Raw genomic sequence first — 13812 nt, forward strand, 5'->3', positions numbered from 1 at the left:
TTTTTGAATTAAAATTCGGCACTAATCCTCACCTGTGCCTTTTCCACGACATCAGCAAGTTCAAACTGGTAATCAACCTCTGCTTTGTCCGGCCTGTCTCCCTCATATTTCTGGATAACTGAGTTCCTCTCACACTCACCGACCCTCCATCTTTAACCCTCGTTCCACCTCCATCACCCTGGTCGATTTCATACACGGTTGCTTCCATCTATAGCATCCACATACGAGGGGCGGTCAAAAAGTTCGTAGAACTATTGGTATGCTACTTTATCGCACGGTATTGAATTTGGTCTCACTTTCCTTCAAAACATTACTGCAAAGATATTAGATTGTTTCATCACTGTATGTGGGTAGGAGGAAGCCTACCTTCATGAATTCACAGGTACTACCAGAAGTGAATACAGGATCATTATGGAAATTTCTCCGGACGGCGGTGAAAACTCGAATGAAATTTAACAATGTACAGTTGCTGTAAATGGTAATGTAGTCCTTGGTATTCAACAGCAACGAAATGGTTCTTAGAGTTCAAGAATGGAATGAGCGTCCTTGAAGATCATCCAAGGTCCAAAAAACTTGCTGACGTCACCGCTAATGATATACGTGCTGGTACTAGTGGCATTGATAATGAATAAAGAGCCAAGAAAGATGAGATAGCCACAAAATATGACAACTCTGATGAATATGTTTTCAACATTAATCCATTAACATTGGGTATTCCAGGGTGTCTTCAAGATGGGGTCCCAGAATCTTCATGTACAAAATTGATACCAATTGTCATATTCATGTACGTCCACACTTACGAACTTATTGACCGCCCCTCGTATTATGGTCCTATCATACCGCGGAAACATGGCATGTTGCCTCAGGGGATCGACGCTAAGTCAGGTACCGCGTGAGCAAACTCAAAATAGCGCAAACAGCGCGAGCGTACACAAAAGAAACTTCTCGCGTAAGATAAGCGATGTCGCCAGGTCTGTACGCTGTACCGGCGTCAGCTGAATTCGGGTACGCTTAGAGCGCACAGGCATGGAAAATTCCAATCTGTGTATTAATAATCTAAGGGTCCTATACTCTTCCTCCTCCTCAGTACTATTTCCAATCACTCTCAAAGTCACCCCCATCTCCCAGAAATGTCAACATAACAGGATGAGTACCGTCATCACTATCCTCTCCGTCCATAGCGGGTATGCCCTCTATCTCCTCTGCCTCCAGGCCCCCCTACTTTACTCCAATCTACACTGTCCACCTCCATGCCTTGCAAAAGATAAATGCTACTGTCCTCCCCGCCACTAGCACTGTGCTCCAAATAGCGCCCAAAGTCCCCCTCTCCTTCCGGTGGCAACTCCTCGCATCTCTATCTACACTCTCAGGTTTGCACTCCTGATGACTACTCAAATTTTTCCGGTGCCTCTTCCTACTTCTCCTCCCCAATCTTTTTCTTAAGACGACCTCCTTCTCTAGCCTCCCTCTCTTACTCTCCCTGCATATTGACTGCACCTAGAGTCTGGTTGCAATTCACTCGGTCGGACATCCGGGAACATTGTCCCCTTCGTCCCCTTTGCGCGCGCATAGCAACCAGCTCGAGAAAGGGGAACTGCACATGCGCTGCACATGCGTACACTCACTGCAAAAAGTGTGTTTAGGAATTAAACACTTTTCTAAACACTATCTTGCACCACATTTTTAAACATGTTTAAATGCTACACATGTTTAGGAATTTGATGGGCTGTGTTTAGGAAATTTGACATTGGTGTTTAGGAATCAAACATGTTTAGAAACGTGGTGCAAGAAAAGTGTTTAATTCCTAAAAACCAATGTCAAATTCCAAAACATCATGTGTTAAATTCCTAAACACATACCCATCAAATTCCTAAACATGTGTAGCATTTAAACATGTTTAAAAACATGGTGCAAGATAGTGTTTAGAAAAGTGTTTAATTCCTAAACACACTTTTTGCAGTGCGCTGTCTGCACACCCCCATCAAGTCAAGTGCCCCCGAGATGGAGCGGTTAGTAGCTATATATCAGGGCTGGCCGCCACTATAGGGTTTAGGAATCAAGCATGTTTAGAAATGTGGTGCAAGAAAAGTGTTTAATTCCTAAACACGCTTTTTGCAGTGCTGGTTTTACAAGGCTATTTCCCCTTTGTGACGTCAGCCCGACCAAGAGAATACTCAAATCCCACTTAGACACCAATTTGTGGCAGGACCTGAGACGAAAATTTAGGTATTTTCGTCTCAGGGCGGGACGGCGTAGCACGAGCGTTTAGGTTTATTAGGGTTTTCTTTAAGCATTTTGCTGAAGGGATATTTTCAAATTTTTTGGACCATTTCAATTGTGAATTTTTCCTCTGAAGGAGTCCAAAACATTGCCCAAGGGGTATTTTTGTAATATTATTTCTGAAGACATTTTTAACAATGTGTGTGTTTTTGGAGCAGTGGCGGATCTAGAGCAGTCAGAAGGGGGGGGGGGGGCAATGAGACCTAAATGAAGCGATTTGGTGGACCATTTTGGCACTATTAATGTGTAATTAAAATTTTAGTTTAAAAAAAATGAAATGAGCAGTCCATGGAGCCTTTTGTGGACGGCAAGTTTTCCCTATTATGGTAAGCCTATAAATTGTGTTAAACATAAATTGGCAAATGTCGAAAGCAGAAGTAAAAATAGCCATTAATTTTGTTTATCAACTACGCCGGGGGATGTTCCCCCTCAGAACTTGGAAAATGTTGCGAAATGAAGACCTAATTGAAGCGATTTGCAGTGGACAACTTTGGCAAAAACTGTGTAAAATTTAAGTTTGAACAGTTGAAAAAGCCGAAATGACCAGTGGCGTAACCAGTGGGGGACCGGGGTGCAAGCTGCCCCCCCCCCCCGGACACAAAAAAAACTGGGAAGAAGAGCAAAAAAATGGGAAGGGGAAAAGGGGGGAAGGAGAGAAAAAGAGGGAAGAAAAAAGGGGAAGGAGAAGAGAAAAAAGGGGAAAAAAGAGGGAAGAAGAGAAAGGGGAAAGAAGAAAAGAAAAATTTTGCAATATTAAAGCTAAACTGGTGAAATATTGTACAAAAGTTGAATAAATTCGCGCGGAGCGCGAAAAATTTAGCACTTTTTAGGTTGAAATGGCCAAATATGGGGTTAATTTGATTGGAAACCCATATACAGGCGTCAACATTGGGGGGGATGATTGTATGGATCATCCCCCCTGGCAAAATATTGGGGGGGGGGGGATAAATCCCCCCCATCCCCCCGGGATCTACGCCTATGCCTGAGAGGGAAAAGTTTGCAAAACTAAAGTCTAATTGAAGCCATTTGGTGCATCATTTGTACAGAAAAACGGACCCGAATTCAATCTTAGTTGCAAAATTTCAAACTGACACATGCATGGATCGATGCTGACAAAATGTGATGGGCCCTCCGGCCCTGCATATCGGGAGTAGGTTAGTCCATACAGGACCAACGCAATATTTAGCACCATAATCAACGCCGTCAGGCGTTGGTCCTTACACATTAGGTCGCTACCCCCAGCAGTGTCCCTCATTATAATAAACAGTGACCAAAACCAAACCAGTCGATGAGTTACGTCATGAATCCAAATATGGAAAAATAGCCCGCCCACCATTCGGGCTATCATTCAACCGCATCTATTACATAACTGGGACTCTCAAGTCATCTCAAGTACTTGGTTTCTCAATCGATTGATTTTGATAATGCAATAAAAGCAATACAAACTTTTGAGGTCGCTTACCAGTGTAAATCGGGCTAGTATGAATTAAATGAAAGTTTTTTGTTGCTATATCAGTGCAGTTCGAGATAGTGTAGGCCTAATCAGTGTTAACAAAAAGTCATTTGTATGATTCTAAGTTTGTTTTCCTTTTTTTATTTAATATTGTCACATTTGTCAATAGGCCTAACCGTGATACCATTAAAAAGGCTAAAAGAACATTAATTCTACATAACACATCGTTTATTTGGAACTGAACTTTGATTTATTAAAGTCATAATGTACAATCTTATATAAATATGAATTTGGTTAATTTTTTTCAAACCTGATTTTTTGGCATATTTGCAATGTATACACATGTCACAACTTGCACCTAAATGGAATCAGCCAAATTTGTTGTGTTTGTAGGTAAACAGAGCAAAGTTCGACATAAAGTCATAATTCAATAATATGATATAATGACTTTATCATCATGTCGTCCTATAGAACGGCCAAAATAACAAGCAGTGTTTACCTCGTTATTTCAGCTCAAAATGGACAAAATTCCCAATTCCCGATAATTAGGGCCTATTACTGGTATTATTTCAGCATTTTGAATATATAATGACAAATTTAGAATTTGAAGGAAATCGTACATTAAGCCTTTAACACCTAACTGGAAAAAACAGAGTGAGTAAAATACAATAAAAGGCGATACAACTCGCAAGTACTGTTGATATTTCAAACGCATACATGTGGAAAAAAAAAGGAACGGAAAAATTACAGTATATTTCTTTAATCCCGAAGGCATGAAAGGGCCTGTGATTACTATTTTAATATCAAATCTTTAAAAAACAACATGGTCTTCTCGTTTCAACCGAGGGGCATGGGATTCACCACTTTTAATTGATCAATCGAAAAATTAATTGATGATTTAATAAAACAATATAAATTTAACGTAAATAAATAATAAATAAATATTTTCTTTATATAAATAAATGGATACATAAATCAACAAATAATTCGAATAAAATGAATAAAAACCATAAGCCTGATAAATGGCAATATATAAATCAATAAAAGAATAGAAAATAAATAAATGAATAATAAAACAAATACTGATGAATAGAAATAATTATATTAACGAATAATTAATGAATACACATTAGGTTAATTCCTTTTCTTGAAAATAATAAGTTCAGCAAGTTCTTTCTTTCTTTATTTCCTTCTTTCCTTCTTTCCTTTTTTCTTTCTTTCTTTCTTTCTTTCTTTCTTTCTTTCTTTCATTATTTAATACGGGCCTATAATTATATTTATTTCATTTATCATCATTTATGTTTTATTATTAAAGTAAATAAATGAGTGAAACCCAAAGTTTTTATGAAGCGTGTGTCCTCCAATTCTATGTTTTTCTTAAACATGTTAAACGAATAGGCCAACTATCACAATTAATAGAGGTTGTGCATATGACGTATCATATACCGTAAATATGGCGGACTACTCAAATCCATTCAACAAAAGCAATGAGTGCAATCTACCGAGACAGTTCGTCTCACATAACAAATGCACTACGATCAAATAGGTTGATTACAACATTTGATTAAATGGACTGCACTGGCCCATGATTACGTTGAAGGACACCGGTTCAAATCCTTTGTTTGTAGCCAATTACTGATTTCAAGTACAATCTCTATACAAAAAAAGTAACGAATTGTGGTTAACCAGGACAATATTAAATGTAATGATAACAAAAGGAACTGATTGTGTGCAACCTACAGGTCAGTGAACTGAAGGTATTAAGAAGAAAACCGAGTATTATAATAGCATGAACATTGAACACATATCAACTGAAGAGGATTAATAATCAATTTCGTTACGCAATACTTGTGTCAATCCCAAGCTAGAAGCTAGTGTTCTGGTAGCAGGTAGGCAAGCCACACCTACTGACAGCTATTGATGATATTCAGTCAATCGGATTGGCTGAATATCATTAGTAGCTGTCAGTAGGCGTGGTTAATCAGTTTGACATTTCCCCCGACTTTCCGGGAAGGATATGTCTAATGTAGAAGGACCCACGCCTGACGGCGTGGACTATCGTACTAAATGGAGCGTGGTCCTCCTTGAAGGACTAGAGTAGGTCCTAAAATGCCAAAAGCCGAAAAGAAATGCACAACTCGGCCGGACATTATGCACTGATACATGATATATACATTGTCCAATTGATTTTCCCATTTGCCTCTTTTCGGTCTTGTTTTGGTTCCGAGGTCAATCATGTCATCTAAAAAAAGTGGATTGTGCGAAAAGCGTCACTGGATTGCGAGCCGCAAAACGCGTTGGGCACTGGTTGCGTATAACGCGTGCAATACGACGGTAGCGAGTGAGCGCTAAGATTGAGACGCATTATTTAATATAGGTTTATTATATAGACCCCTATAATATTATATTTATTTGTTTTATTCAAATAGCTAAACATTTGTTAACACGAGAGGACTCGGTTATTTTGATCAAATTCAACTCAGTGATCAACTTGTCACATTGAAATGAACAAAGTAATTGGAACTTGAACAGATGATGTACTTCGCGATCCCAAGTGCGCCCGCCTATTTAGTTGTACTGTTACAGAGCGTACCTGAAGCGTCCCATCGCCAAGGCGACAGGAGCAAATATCTGTGATGAGGAGTAATAATAGTTATACAATTGACGTTTTGTCATTGAAAACCAACACTGGTGTTATCCATATCGATTCAATATCGACTCTGCCTTGACGCACGACCTACAAAAACCGATAGTTCAAAATTTTATAGAACTGGCATAGTAACAGTGTGAATTTTCGGACCGCAATCGTTACGTCAAGGACAAGTTCATAAGTTTTAGATGCCGAACACTGACGGGGAAGAATCTGAGATGGTAAAAGAAATGATCCAGTCATCTGGTGATACCAGAGGAGGAGGAGAAAATGTATCCACCACGGAATATGGGGTAAATATACATACATCATACCGCAAGCAATTAGTTTACACAGGGAGCAAATCCGTTTGTAGTATCCTTCAGCACACATAGTAGATGAATACAGTTGACTCACAAGGCCGATTTTCATGGTGCACGATCGATACAAACTATTCCTTATAAATTTAATAAAAACATAACGCAGATAGGCCTATTAGTAATTAATTTTCATGATACATCATTGCATGTAGGCCTATCATTTTGAGCATCAATAGCATATTAATGTGCCTAATTTTGCCGGCTCTGGTTTAATACAACCTGACCCAAAAAATTGTGCAAGCAAAAATGTTTTGTTTTGCTTTTTCCGTTTTTTTTTTTTTCATTACTGAGATTTTACATCTTATTTGAACCAGTTCAACTCGTACACAATCCATTTTATGCCTTAAGACAATGTATTATCGCCTTCCATACCGAAGCTCATAAGATAAGAATGAAGTCAAAACAGGTGAAAGAAAACTGCCAAAGGAGTTCGTTATTTTTTCATCTAAAACATATCTAGTGTCAGTGATTATCTTCCATTTCAACCGATTCACAATATTTTTTTGTGGGACATGAGAGCATCAGCATATCAGACATTTTGCATTCTGAATACGAGGATTTTTTTGAAATTGGCGATATAAAACACATTTTGTGGCAAATTATTAAAAAATACTATTTTTATTTTTATTTTTCATTTTTAACAATCCTCGAAGTAAAATTGATAAATCTACTGATATGTATGGTCAATTCCAGCGAAAGCGGGACAAAATTCTCTCTATGTTAACTTTCCACTTTAAAATGTCATTAATAAATGAAATCACGTTATTGATGGAGCTTATCATGTCACGTCCAGTGTGCTCTCTTTGAGCATATATATAATATAGGCCTTTACTAGCAAGTCATACCAGGGGACAAGTTATGATGGCTTAAATGAATTGGCGTGTACACACGAATTTAAAAATAAGCACCATATTATTATGTCATTAAATGTCCTTCAATCAAAATGAAATTATTACGGTTAGAACGTAGTTTGTATGATATCTCATCAAATTGAATTCCACCAAAGTTTGTGGACTCTGGAGGGCATTAAGTCATTTTGGCTAATAATTTTGTTACCCGCGTATCAAAAATAAAACGATCGTTCTGCAAAAATGTTAAGTGAATATACCATAAATGACTATATCATGAAACGAAGTTTCGTACTATAATTCTGAGGTCCAAGTGATTATTTTATACAAATACATTTTGCCCATAAAATTCCACAAAATCAAATTTTATGTTACCCACGTATAAAATGTTATCCACGAGTCCCGCAAATATAATTGCCATAACTTAAATTAACATTTAACTAGCGGAATACCCGCGCTTCGCTAGATGAGTAAAGGGGAGCGTTCACTATAACAAGAAATATTACTGAACAGGTAGAATCATTGAAAAGGTACATTTTTAAATATCTAAATCTGTCTAGTCTAACATTTTCTTTTTTAGTTTCCTCTGCTTAGCTTGTGATTTTCCGTTTCCATGTTATTTATTTATTTAACCCAGTTCCCATTATTTTCTCAATCTGTTCTTTCTTTCCCTTTTAGCATCTTTTTTTATTTGTTGCTTGTGATTTCCCGTTTCCATGTTTTTTATTTAATTCTGTTCTCAGTATTTTAGCTTCTTTTTTTCTTACATTTCCTGAATAGTTTCTTTCCTTCTTTGTTTCGTTCCCGTTTCATTTAGTTACTTTAACCCGTTGGTCTAATTACTCGTACCTTTTTGTCCTCATTTTAATTTAATTTTTCTTTATAGTACCGCTTCATCCGTGACCCGTCCATGTACCTTTTTGTCCCTAACCCTAACCCTTTTTTATTTTCTTCTTTCCACTTTCTCTCCTTCCCTCTTTTTCTATCCTTTTCTCTTCTTCCTTCCCCTTCTTTCCTCTCCCTTCCCCTTTCTCTTCCCTCTTTCTTTACCGTTTTTTCTTCTCCTTCCCCTTTTTTCTTCCCTCTTTTTCTCTCCTTCCCCTTTTCCCCTTCCCTGTTTTTTGCTCTTCTTCCCAGTTTTTTGTTTATTTTCAGGGCAGCTTGCCCCCCCCCCCCCCCGCCCTCACTGGTTACGCCACTGCACATGAGGACCATAAAATCCATATACTGTACAATAAACAAGACAAACCTCGGTATCTCACGTATTGAACCCATACCCTTCCTTATAATGAGAGTGGGCTTTATATCTTCCTCAATATTTGTGCAACACCGTCTTAAAATTAAAGGCCCTTTCAGTGATCCCAGCGAAACTGCAAAAAAATTAAAACTGTTTATAAATTGCCTAAAAGTGAAGGATAATTCATTACAATTGTCATTATATTTTTGAAATAAAAAAAAAAGTCAATGCCTTATGCCTTAATACACAGCTATCGGCTGAACCACTAGCAGGCTATATGTACATCTATAACAATGACAAAGGTACAAAAATCTGAATTTTGATGATTTTTACGATTGTCCGATGAGCAAATCACTGATTTGCTCACATCACTGAATGGGCCTTTAAATGAGAGGTATGAGATCCCTGTGAAATAAAGGTAGAAATTTAAGGCAATAATTTAACAAACTAACATTTGTATTGGGTATCCTTACCTTTGATATTAAATTAACAAAATATTTCAACCCCCATACGAGCATTTTATGAGATATTATGACTTTGCACACCAAAGATGTCTTGTAATTGGGTTTAATTATAGGCCTATTTATATTGTCCTACAGGGTGTCCCCAAAAAAAGAGGCCCTCATTGCGCCCTCTCCTATTTCAGAAACGTTGATCAAGTATATGTTGGCATGTAAAGAAGTCTTTATCCGTTAGCTTTAATAAACCAAAACAATTATTTCAATCGGCAAATAACTTTTGAAGATATGCCATTTTAAAGAAATGTATCCGTTATTCACTCTGTCCACGGAAGAGGTTTGGCTACTTCAAAGATTGAAAAGTGCATATATACCATGCATGAATATAAAACATTTGTCGATGATAAGGGACCGTTCACAAACACTTGTAAGGGGGGGCCTGATGCAAAAAACATTTATCGCGAAAAATTTTCGGCCCCCCTTTACAGACCTCGAAAAATTTCAGGGCCCCCTTTTTGACATGAAAATTATGGGTCAACCCCATAGAAAAGCATATAAACTCAATTTTTCCAGGAAAATTTGTGGTCATTTTTTTCAGGCCCCCCCTTACAAGTGTTTATGAACAGTCCCTAACTTTATAAAATGACAACTTTATTTTATGGAATCGGCTTTACCGGTGGGCTTATGGGTTATGGATTTTGTTAAGTGTTATTAATTTGGGCGAAATTGATGTGGGATGCGACTTCTTTTGCTATACTTGCAATTACTTATGTTTTTCTCGGTTATTTATATCGTAGGGAGGCTATCCTCCTACGATTCTTGAATTTGTACGTGGCCACGAGCTTACTTCATTTTCAGTGAAATAGTGTGAGTGCTTGGGTACATGGTATTAGGTTTCGATAAATTGTGGTGTAGTAATTAATGGATATTGAATTGTTTTTTCAATTGCGATTTGTGTAGTGGAGCGTGACAGGGTAGAAAAATGTGTTTTGGGAGGAGTTGATGATTTAATGAATGTGGTGTTAATGAATGTTTGGACTGGTTTTTGTGGAGTTTCAAGGGTTAATATTAATTGGAATTTGCAGTGGGAATTGGTAAGTTTGTTTAGTTGAACTTGGCCAAATTGTTTGTTTTCAATTGATGGAGATTAATGGAGAGAGTATTAACATATGGATTGATAAGGTTGTGAATGCACAATGATCCCTAGGGAGTAGTGAAAGGTGTTTACGTAGAAGTGAAATACCAGTAGGGATTTTAAGAGTTGTAAGTGCAGCAAGTAATGTGATATTGATTGAATGGACTTGAACCAAGTTCAAGGTTGTAGGAAGTTGTAACCAAATAATTTAGTTACTTTGAACTCAGAAAGTTTTGTAGATGACTTGTGTGATAGCTGCTGTAAGGTGAGTGGGTGCTGTTTGTGTTATTCTTAATTGTGCGTAATATGGGACGTTTGTTTTAAAGGAGCTGTTATATTTAGTGGCAGGATTGGTGTGGCTGTTTTGTAATGAAGGGAGTGGTGTTCACATTAGCTAAGGGGTGTTCAGTTGTAAGTATGCGAAGGTACTTTCACACTAGCTGTATTGCGAGAGGGGGGTATTTAACTCGAGTAAACTGGGTATTTATACCTCGAGTAAAGTGCCCAGTTGTGGTAAGCGTGTGGTACTGTAGGCTTACCCCATTGACTCATTACAAAAACGTTTGTTTAAGAGCTTTAAAGACAGATATTACTAGTACTTGAGGAATATGTCACTAACCATTTGCTTGCCTCATCAGGGTATAGATAGTACCCGGGAGATAGTAAACCTTAGAGGAGAAGGCCCTGTAAGAATGGGTGACCATTGGGAGAGTCTGTTTAATATTCAGTAGTAACACTAACATCAATCCCCATCGCACCAGTTCTTTTGCCCAATATTTCTGTACAATAATTGAATGACCTTTGAATGTGCTAGGTACATAAACTCATATTCCAAAAGATGAGGTCAAATTTGAGCAATAATTGGTATTATGCTGGTGAACGATAGTGTCACTGATACATACCCACAGATTATAGGGACTGTGGTATATATGAATATGAACTTGACCAGGTCAGTGACTTTCTCTGTCAAAACATATTATGGTATTGTTCCAGTGCGAAAGGGGAGATATCTGAACAAAATGATCATAGTGCAATTATCTTGATTGTATCAAACAGTCAAAAGTCTTTTTGAAACCAGTTTTATGATGTAAGTTGATGTAACAACTTAACCTTTGTTTGAGATAAAGAGGTATTGCAACAATGTTAATATGTCTTCACATCCGAACTGGATAATATTTTGATGGATTTGGACAGATTTGTTGGGTGATTTGTGTTTGTAATTTTTGCTATTCGTGATGTGTATTTTGAGTTGTGTTGGTGGAAAAGGTAAGCTTCTGAACCAAGTTTGAACTGATGAATGCCAATGGAACATGTACAGTAGTATGAATTGAGGGAATCATTCTAAAAATTGTCAATTGATCAGAATTTTCAGCAGTAGGCCTATTGATCAGAATGAAATGGGGGAAATGATAAGTACAATCAAGATCGCTAGTTCTTATTGACAGAACGAACTCATAAGAGTCATAAGTTCTGAATATTGGGGAAAATATCTCAGGTTTGGGCATATAGCCACAAAAAAAATGGTATTTATAAACAAGCAACAAGTTAATACTAGTGGCAAATGGTGGTCATAGACCACAAACCTAGCTGGGGCGTGTTGGTGTTGTGGAGGTATCTGACACCTGCAAAATGTCCCAAAAATGTTCCCCTGGTCATGAGGTTTGTTGTCACCGAGTTTGAGCCCCGTACTCCTTACAGATGTCCAGAAAATGCAATTCTAAGATTTTACCCCAGATGACCTTTGACCTGACCCCTGCAAAATGTTCCGAAAATGTTCCCCTGGTCATCAAGTTTGTTGTCACCAAGTTTGAGCCCCGTACCCTTTACAGATGTCCAGGAAATGCATTTCTAAAATTTGACCTTTGCATGACCTTTGACCTGACCCCTGCAAAATCTTCCCTTGGTCATGAGATTTGTTGTCACCGAGTTTGAGCCCCATACCCCATACAGATGTCCAGATAATGCCATTGTAAGATTTTACCCCTTTAATGACCTTTGACCCCAATTTTGTATGCACTTTATAGGCGTGTGGTATAGCCGATGCATATATGCAAATGACATCATTGTACTATATAATGTGTGACAGAAGAAGCATTTTGAAGGTATTTGGTTAAATACTGGAAATGCCCCCTTAATGACCTTTGATCCCAATTCTGTTTAGACAATATGGGCACTGGATACAGCCGATACATATGTGCAAGTTACGTAATTGTAGGGTGTATCGTGTAGGAGGAGTAGCATTTTAAAGTTTGTTGCCAGAAGAAGAAAGAAAGAAAGAAAGAAAGAAGAATCGGATAGAAAAACAGTACCTAGCTTGGGGGGTTGAAAATACCCCCAGCTAGGTAAATAGGTCATCACTGGAGTGATTGGTTTCTGGCCCCCAAGTAAACCATATAATAACAAAGCTATTGTGGCACTCGACTGCCCATCTATATGCTTGTTCAGACGATCGCTTGTAAAGTCGCTTGTAACTACATTCATATGGAAACTTGCATGTAGTGCCCGTCTAAACCCCGGGGGGCACTCAAATACGACAGTGTACGCATGCGTGACCAAATTTTTTTTCAAACACCCCCTAAACGAGTTTTACCCTACCAGCAAATTTAACCCCTTAATAAGGTAATTTAGTGTAGAATTTACCCCCTAATGAGTTTTTGGCTGGTGAAAATGCAACAAATGTACCCTTTATGGACTCAAAATTTACCAAAAATTTGAAAAGGTACCCTAAACAAGTTGTCCAGTTTCAGAAAAGTACCCTTATTCTTGAAAATCACTGTTTTTTAGACCCTAAACGCGTCACGCGCGTAACTTGCCTTGCCTAAAAAAAACACCCCCTTTTACTTGTTTTTTTGGTCATGCATGCGTACAGACCATTTATGTGAGTGACCCCCCCCCCGGGGTCTAAACGCACTCGCATGTAGCTACATGCAAGTTACAAGTGACGATTTTACATGTAAGATATCTTACATGTAGCGAGTCCGGGGGGGCACTCCCACTTTGGAGGTCACGCGTATGTAGGGCTGTTAAGACCCCTTTTTCAGCGTCGCTCTACCCAAAAAACCCATATTTTTTACGAACACATGTTCTGTCACCCGAAGGCCCCTTATTTTTCCATTTGATCTGTCACCCAAAGACCCTTATTTTTCAATATGAACAGCAATTTTCATTTATCACTGATTTTGTTACCTATTATTTGACAAAACAAAGAAATTAGAAGCCTTTTTGAACTAAAAATTTGATTTTTGAGGTTTTTTTGACACTGTTTCGGCTCTCACCCAAAGGTTCCAAAAGTCATGTTCTCACCCAATGACCCCATATTGTTTACATTTTGCTCTCACCGAATGCCCCTTACTGCGAAAGTGCCAGCCCTACACCTATATCCATTTCATATT

The 13812-nt window shown here is 38.1% G+C and overlaps 1 protein-coding gene across 1 annotated transcript in view; it reads left to right on the forward strand.

The window, feature by feature from the left end:
* Window positions 1-6365: 6365 nt before the first annotated feature.
* LOC140152426 (uncharacterized) overlaps window positions 6366-13812 on the forward strand; it is a 31607-nt gene continuing 24160 nt past the window's right edge. The window contains exon 1 of the mRNA XM_072174733.1: window positions 6366-6676. Within this exon, the coding sequence (XP_072030834.1) occupies window positions 6572-6676 (105 nt within the window). The 5' untranslated portion in view covers window positions 6366-6571. The remainder of the gene's footprint in view (window positions 6677-13812) is intronic.

This window comes from Amphiura filiformis, chromosome 5 (assembly GCF_039555335.1).
Source record: "Amphiura filiformis chromosome 5, Afil_fr2py, whole genome shotgun sequence".
Classification (NCBI taxonomy): domain Eukaryota; kingdom Metazoa; phylum Echinodermata; class Ophiuroidea; order Amphilepidida; family Amphiuridae; genus Amphiura; species Amphiura filiformis.